General features: G+C 51.7%; 1 protein-coding gene across 1 annotated transcript in view; it reads left to right on the top strand.

The window, feature by feature from the left end:
- Positions 1-7,775, top strand: part of LOC103914139 (pappalysin-2-like) — a gene marked incomplete at its 5' end in the record, with an annotated part of 33,292 nt that extends 25,517 nt beyond the window's left edge. Inside the window, 2 exons of the mRNA XM_009320745.1 lie at positions 5,608-5,706; positions 7,701-7,775. Coding sequence (XP_009319020.1) covers positions 5,608-5,706; positions 7,701-7,775 — 174 coding nt within the window. The remainder of the gene's footprint in view (positions 1-5,607; positions 5,707-7,700) is intronic.
- Positions 7,776-8,295: the final 520 nt, after the last annotated feature.

The following is an 8,295-nucleotide window of genomic DNA, read 5'->3' as shown; positions in this document are numbered from 1 at the left end:
TTGGAGGGATGGGGACAGGGAGGGGAGGGGGAATTTCCAGGGACCCAAGCTGGGGTGGTGGATGCATAGGAGCTTTAAGTGAACCAGACTTTTAACAAGGCTTTGAGTACTCTTCAAGTCTTCCCATGGACCTCCCAGAGCTTTCTAAAACATCTTGGCTAGTGGCTGAGGTGGAAAGGAAGGGAAGGAAGGAAAGGCAGCTGGCGGGGAGAAGCTGTCCTCTGCCTGTCCCTGGCTAAGGGCTGCTGCAGTCTCTTCATGCTTTCCTTTCCCCATGCACCCCTGCCTGCTCCCCACTGCCACATGCAGTGGCTTTTGCCTGGGACACGGCTTCTCTTGCACGTCTTAGACCCCTGAACCTGCAGTGGTCTCCAGTCCTGGGGCAGCTCAAGATACATGACCCATGGTTCTGTGAGCCCTGGTTTGGGCTGACATCCCTCTGCCACCAAATGGGCAGGGGTTTCCAGCTGTGCTAGGTGAGGCCCTAGCTACTGCTGCTTTCTCGTTTCTGGTGCTGAGCACGTGCTCATGCCTTTGGGGGCTGGCTCTTGAAGACCTGCAAGGTGGTGGCTCCTGGAAGACCATATACACAGCGAGGGGATATATTTTTCCAGCAGAAGTTTATCACCCAGTCCTGTCCCTGTCTCCCTGCCATGCCGTCTCCCTTCTGTCTCCTCCAACTGACCTTTTCATCACTAATGACTCATCCATCGCAAGAGCAGAGTTAACAGTGGTGAAGCTAATGCACGAGGCATGGGTCTGAAAGCACGGCAGCTTTTCCAGGGCTGGTCCCTGCCTGTCTCCCCTGCTGAAATGATGGTTCCCCTGTTCCCCTGGGGCTGCTTTGAGAGTGACAGCTGAGAAGGACGAAGACACCTGCATTTCCTCAGCTGCAGGGTCACACGAGGTCATCTCAACATGCAAAGGGTCCGAGGTCGATGCCCAAAGGGAAAGACGAAAGGATAGCAAAATCTGTGCTGACTTAGAAGCGGCATGAAAGCAAACCCTCTTTGGATGGCGTCAGCACAGTTGCAAAGCCCAGGACCTGCACAGCCTCCTGAAGACTAGGGGGAAACCTTTTGCTTATTAAGGCTTGACTTAATCCCCTGAAACTAGGATCTGGGCTTTCTTTAGCTATGGGCAGATTGAAATCGCAAGCACTTTCCATCCTAGTGGCAGCGCAGGAGGGCCTTTCAGCTCTTCGGTTACACAATTGGCCAGGTGCACGCTGAATATTTTTTTTCATTTTTTCCACCTTCCTCCAAAGCACCTGGAATGGGTCATTGCCAAAAGCAAGGTACTGGGCCTTCAGGTCTGCTCGACCAGAGCAAAACCTGCATTCCTGGAAAATAATGTTCATCAAGCACCCATAACACAGCAGCAAAATATGTACAATACTGATGGCATCTGTGATTTATTCTTCGTGCTCTGTCTTTCCCTCACTCTTTTGCACCCTTTTATGGTCTTTCACAGTGAAGCAACCTACATATAAGGTGGATTTCAAAAAAAGTGTCTGGACCCTGCCCGCCTCCTGGATGGCACTGGGGGCTTGCCGCCGGGCAGGACACCGGCTCCCAGGAGGGAGTCAGCCAGCTTGGCCCTGGCCCCAAGGACTCTGCAGGGATGGTGGAAAAATGCCATGCGCAGGTGCTGCTCCTTGCACGGCACCTCCTGGCAGCCTTAAGAGAAACAGCACCGCTGAGCCCTCTGAGGTGCTTCTGCCCAGGATGGGGTGGGATCTAACCAGTCCTTCCTCACAACCCTCCTTTGCCTGCAATGTTTTTCCCTCTTTTTTTTTTTTTTTAACTTAATTTTTTCTCTTTTCATTCGTGCCTATTCCCGGCTTTGAGAGCATGTGTTTTTGTAGCCTATTTAAATTGCCAAGCACTGGATTCGCAGTTACTATTTTTATGCCAGCAGCGCAGGCCTCTGGCCCAGCGGTGCCAGATGCTGCACCTCCACGTGCTAACACATGCCCCGCTGAAGCTCCTGTCTGAATAAACAAGGAAGACGGATGGCTTGAGCGGGGAGATTCGCTGACACAGCCCAGCTTGCTAGCTGCCTTGGTGGCATGCTGCCTAGCCGAGCAGCTCCCTATCACTTAATGCAGCACAGAGCGGTTGCAGCAATTACCTTATTCATTTTTTCCCAGTTTATCTGAGCCAATTGAACTGGCCCTTTTTGCCCCCATGCTGGAGAATGCATATTCTGGTGAATGAAACTGAGCTCGCCATTTTGCTGGATCACACCCATTGCCTTCACATGGCACGGTTGGCCATTGGTGTGGGTTTTTTTTCCTGGCAGCATCTTAAAACATCATTGGGTGTTTCTACAAGTCACCAACACGGACAAACCTCCCTTCTCCCACCGTTGGCATTCCATTCTGTAGAGCCACACGGCTCAAGCACAGGCTGAACAGAGTCTGTATGGGTTTTCCTTTCCCACATCAACTGCTCTTAATACATTGCATTGCCGGTGTCCTTCCTTGCCGTGACTCTTGCAAGACCAAAATGAGACCAATGCAAGTACGAGGGCGCCTGTGCCCTCAAGGGTGACCCACCAGCACCTTCCTTTGCTCCTTCTGCTTGCAAAGATGAAACCAGCTGGGAATCCTTGACAAGGCAAAGCAACGGGATTCACTGTGTTCTCCAGGCGCTGGGCAAGGAGCAGGGACAGCAGTCCCCGAACCCTGCACCTGGCTCTGTTGAGCCTCAAGTCCCATTAGTCATTTTTTACTTTCCCCTCATATGTTTTTCCAATGTAATTTGGAGCATGAGTTGTTAAGTTTCCCCAACAAGTGTTGCCATAGAAGTCTGTATTTGTTTAGGGTGGGGTACAGGCTCTGGCGGGTTGAGAGGAGGGGGCAATTGGCCCTAACAGGTGTAGAGAGAAACTGAGAGCCTCTCCTTCCCTGTCTTGTCCCTGTCTCTGTCCTCCTGCCACCTTGCACACAAGATCTTGAAACCGTTTCAGACCTGTGCAGTCGGATGGGCAAGCCCCCCCATAATTCTATGGAAACTACCGAAGCGGCGGGTGTTGTTTTGTCAGTGAGTCATGACATATGGAGCAAAGCTCAAAGCAAAACTCCACCGTGTGGAAGGCTGCAAAAGCAAATCACACCCAGAAGAGCTCTTCCCTGCCAGCGGCCCTGGCCGGTCCCCTGCCTGCATCCCTGCACCGGCCAGCCCCAGCATCCCTGCCCTGGCCCTCCTGGTGCTCAAAGCTGCTTCGTGGCTCAGAGACCTTTGATTACCATCATTTAAGAGCCACTGATGCTTTTCAATGGAAGAGGGGTGTTAACCCTATTGCCTTGGTGAAACTGCACCCTGGTCTCCTCTGGACGTGGTTTGTGACAGCAATGATGGGAGCCAAATCCCTTCTTGTTTTTGAGTGAGCTACCTAACTAGTCTGTGCCTCAATTTCCCAGCTGTAGGAAGGTGCACTCTTTCTTCTTCTCTGGCGAGATCCTCCAGGCAGATGCAATCTCTCTGTGAGTGCCTGGGTTTGGCCTGGGGACTGTGGTACTGATAGCACAGACAGACTCGGTGGTTTGCCATAATCCCTGCTGCTACTTTCTTAAGTGACATTAGCCTGTGTTGAGCCCATTTCTGTTCCTTATGAATCATGATGACAAAAAGCCACATTGGTTCCCTGGTTTTGGCACGGCTTTTTTGTGTGAATTTTTGGCATTATCACCAGTCCCGCGTGTTGGCTTTGGCGCAGTGGATGCAGGGCTATCGCGATGCGGTGACGTTTTTCAGCTGGCTGTCGTTCGGTTTAGGGGTGCTATGGGCGAGTGTCTGTCAAAGGCTGGGTCCGGGTATTTTCTGAAGCCCAGTTGCCATTTAGGGCCACCAGATCTAGTGAAACAGGTTGGCTCCTTCCATGAGCCAAGGGGTGGCCAGGTTTCCACCAAGAGCCCTTTCTGATGACAGCAGTCCTCCTGGAGGTTGGCCATGGTTGCTGGGCCAGTAGCTACCATCACAGAGCCTGGAGTGGGAGAGCATTTCATTACTAATCACTTGGTTAATGAATGGCCTCTCCGTTCTGTTAGCACATTCAGTCGTTGCTTGGCAGTGCTGATGTATATCTGTGATAAATAAACCTCGGCTGCAGATCGTTTCTGACAGTTCATTGCAAGTGCTTCACATGCATGTTGTTTGGTTGCACCAGTCACACAGCATTGTTTCTCAGCCCTAGTTGGCTTCTTCTCAGCCCCAGTTGCTTGTTTCTCTTCTCTGATCAGATGACTCATGTAACTAAATAACAATAAAATGGATTTCTGAATGGCTGCTTGTGCCATTTGACATTTCTGGTCAGAAAGCTATTCTGCTACGATAGCTTTCTGTTTCCATGTTAGAGCTGAAAGTAAAGAAGGCTTGTTAATGACGGAGCATTTATCTGAGCTGCAGCAAGGCAATCTGGGCTCTGCAAATCCGCAATTGTCCAGACAGACCCGACTGCGCAGCAAAGGGTACTGGGCTGTGCCTTGCAGAGATGAGCCACCATTATTTTGGCAATGCAAAATCCCCCACCATTCAACCATACAATTTCCTTACAGAGTGTGAGATTTGGGCCACAAAGAAGAGAAATGAGGAGGAAGATGGCCAAGACTGAAATTGGAAGGTGGCCATGTTGCCAATATTTCTGGTCATCAGTAGGCTGCTGCCCTCTCTGCTCAATCCAGAATTGGGTTTTGCCTACAGGGAGCTAGTGCTTAATGAAGATCCCTTCTGTTTGTCCCAGCTGGCCACCAGATAAGTAGCCTTGTAGTCCAACCTGGCAAGGTTTGGTGGAGCCATGTGCTAGAGCCTCCAGTGGAAAGTCTGGTGGAATTTGGGGGCATGTTCCTCAGGGTCAGAGCCAGAGCAAGAGCATTCTTGAAAAGGCATAGTCCTTGCAACGAGTGCTTGCCAATGCGTGGCTTGGCTTGAGTGCAAGTACTTCTGGGAGACTCCTGACCTTGCTGAACCTTTCTTGTAGTCCAAGGGAGATAAAGCACCTGCCTTTCTGAGATTGATCCTCTAGCAGGATGCTCTATTGATCCTTGTAACAGCCTCTCTGTACTTAGCTGCCCAAGCCAGGTCACCAAGCTCAACTTCAGAGCCAAGCTCTTTGGGAGGAGGGGTGTTGAAGAGAAGAGTTGGGTCAGCTTCTTACAGAGCCCTGCCCCAGCTGTGAACATGCAGAGAGCTGGATTACAATGGAGACACGTGAGAGTGGTGTGAGAAGGTGGACGAGCAGATGAGGTGGTGAACTGACCCCTGGTTGGGTGGCAATGGACACCGTGGAGAAGCACTGAGTGAGATGGGAATGGGGACTTGTGGCATTCAGGTTGGGGCCCTCTCTAGTGATGTGGATTTGTTTTCTCGCTCCCTGACACAATTCCCTGATCCTCGAGCTACATCTGCTGCCCTCCAAGCACCTACTACTCCATACACACCAGCCGGGAAACCAGTCTTCTGGTGCCCTTTGGCTTTGAAGAGGGGGTTGTGTATGGTGGAACTGGGCCTTGGCCCTTACTGGAGGTGCACAGGGGCCTTGCTGAGGACCTGGGATCTCTGCTTTTGAATAACCGTTTCAACAAAGACTTGTTTCTCTGCCTAGCCTTTCCAAGCAGACGGCTGGTGCGACACCATCAACAACCGGGCATACTGCCAGTATGATGGGGGTGACTGCTGCTCCTCCACACTGTCCTCCAGGAAGGTAAGTGAGCATCTTCTGTGGTGCTGGCCAGGATTTAGGATTAAGTGGTTACTGCTAGCCATGCTCTTTGGCTTTGCTGGCCATGGAACCGAGCCTGCAATGCTATTCTCCCACGAACGGAGAACAAACCCATGATTTTAAACCAAAGCCAGCTGAAGTCATAGACATCATCCCACTGATTAACAGCGGGGTTTGGACTCAGGCCAGCAGGACTGAAAGCTCAGCCCAGCTCCCACTGAGATTCACGGGATTCCCTCTCGTTTTGGGAAACGAGTCCCAAAATTACTTCCATAGGATGTAGTGCTAGCCATGGTGAGTCAAAAGTCACCTTGTCATATAATTGAGCAATCTCAGGGGATTTTTGGTATGGTCCATTGGCATCTGCTATGGGCTGTCTTTCCTTCCCAATCCTCCTGGGGACGGAAGGAGGTAGGAGTAGTGTAGAGGGAGCAACTTGGCACTGGGGTTGCACAGACCCTTTTTTGTCTCCCATCACAACCTCCCCTCCCACCTAACTTGCTATCCAGCACTCACAGCCCATCCTTCCTAAGCATATCCAACAGCAAAACAAATCATAGGGCATGAGATAATTTCTCACTGCAAAAATATGTGAATTTGAATCTTCTCATCTTTGTTGTGGAGCTTGAATCATTTTTCCTTTCATCACGCATACACACACAGAGAAAAGGAAAAATAAAATCCTGGGAAGATCCAGTTGAGATAGGAGAGAAAAGGCTTTACACCCAAGTGATGATTGAAACCTCCACAGCGATATCATGACATCTTGGAGGAAGGCATGGCTCTCAGGAGGTCTGAGACATCTGGATCTCTGGCCAAAATAAAGGATGGGTTCACAGTGAAAGGTGGGGTGATTCAGTCCCATGGCCCTCAGGAGACCCAGCCCCAACTCGCATCCCCCACAGGTCCCAGATCTCCTGCAGCACAAGCCTCCAGCACATCTCTGTTAAGGCAGAGGCAGGAATATGAGGTTTAAACACCAAAAAGCCACTCCGGCCTCTCACTGGCCCAGGCTGTGAAGAATCAAATGTGCTTCCACAGTAAGAAAAACTCCTGGCTCTGAGCCTGGTGTGTATAAAACCTCTGGAGGAAACAGTTTTCTCAGCTCCTATGGCCCATGACTGGGCAGCTGTCAACCAGGAGCCAGATGCTCTGCTGGTGCCCTCCCACCTTGCTCTGCTGCCACCAGCTAAGGTGACAGAAGCTTGCTTGGCCATATACAGTTGTTGTAGAGAAAGCAATGTGCAATGAGCCTCTCTACCTGCATGGGATGTCTCAAAGCAGCACAGCTTGTGGGTGGCCCTAGACAGACCCACTGCCTGCTCCACTGAAGGCTGTTACTGCTCACGTAGCCTCCAGCCTGCCTGGGTTTTTTTACTCCATAGTGCACAAGAACTGTATGCATCTACCCTGGCTCCTACGTCAGGTAGTGTGGAGGCCAGCCTTTGCAGCTGGGAGGTTGGCTGAATTTCTCCAAGAGGTGCAGAAGATGATGCCATGCTACCTTCATGCTTTGCTGAGCCTGAAAGAGCCAGGAGTAACTTGAAGGACAGGTCCATAGACTCAGACATGGACAAGGAGGGCTTTCTAACAGGGGCCAAAGTAAAACTGAAATCTAGAGGTGCCTCACCACTGCCAACCCTAGTCCAAATGTCTCACACCCACCAGGGGAGACTTCTCCCCAAGGTTTGACATTTGGGGCACAAGACTCAAGCTGACCCTTGGCTGCAAAATTTGAAACACAAGTTAACAAAAAGGAAAACGCTAAGAATAAAACTCAGCTGGGGACAGTTGTATCAGAGCCCATTTCTCAGTGAGCGTGGAGCCTGGCAGTCTCCACAGTGCCAACAACATCAGGGCACAGCCCAAAGTGTCTGTCTGACTGCACTGGGGTGGAGAGGGCTTGCAGGGGCATAGGGGTGCCAGGAGCCAGGGATCTCAAAGCAGAGGCTTACATCTCCCTTTGGTCCCCCGAGGTGATCCCGTTTGCTGCTGACTGTGACCAGGACGAATGCACATGCCGTGACCCGGCGGCTGAGGAGAACCAGTAGCGGCACCATGAAGGGCCTCTCTTGGTCAGGCGAGCGCCGGAGGAGTGAAGGGGCAGCAACAGGGGCCGCTGGGGAGCGGCGGGGTGCAAGTGGGCAGGAGGCGTAAGGAAGAGCCAGGCAGGGATATGGTGACTACGCATGGAGGGGATGGGTCGAGGCCACGGAGCAGCCAGCGGGCTGCAGCGCAGGAGGGCAGGCGTGTGGCAGTCCCCTCCCCATCGCTGCTCCCTCCCGAACCCAGCCGGGACATGGGGGCCCAGTGCACGCCCGAGGGTCTGAGCCAGGGGTCCGGCACCGCCTCGGCCATGCGCTGGGCTGTGCTCCACACCAAGAGCCCAGGCACTGCCACGGACATTTGTCCTGGTCTGGTGTCTGGGTGTCTGTCTTTGCTCTGGATTTTGTCACTATTCACCCCCCTCTGCTGTACAGGCTTCTTTTAGCAAGGTTGAGGTAGTTGTGATCTCTCTGCAAATATTTAAACTTAATTATATATATATATACACATATATATAATATATAT

The sequence above is a fragment of the Pygoscelis adeliae genome, unplaced genomic scaffold (genome assembly GCF_000699105.1).
Source record: "Pygoscelis adeliae isolate BGI_AS28 unplaced genomic scaffold, ASM69910v1 Scaffold402, whole genome shotgun sequence".
NCBI lineage: Eukaryota > Metazoa > Chordata > Aves > Sphenisciformes > Spheniscidae > Pygoscelis > Pygoscelis adeliae.
This window is presented reverse-complemented; position numbering and strand designations above follow the sequence as displayed.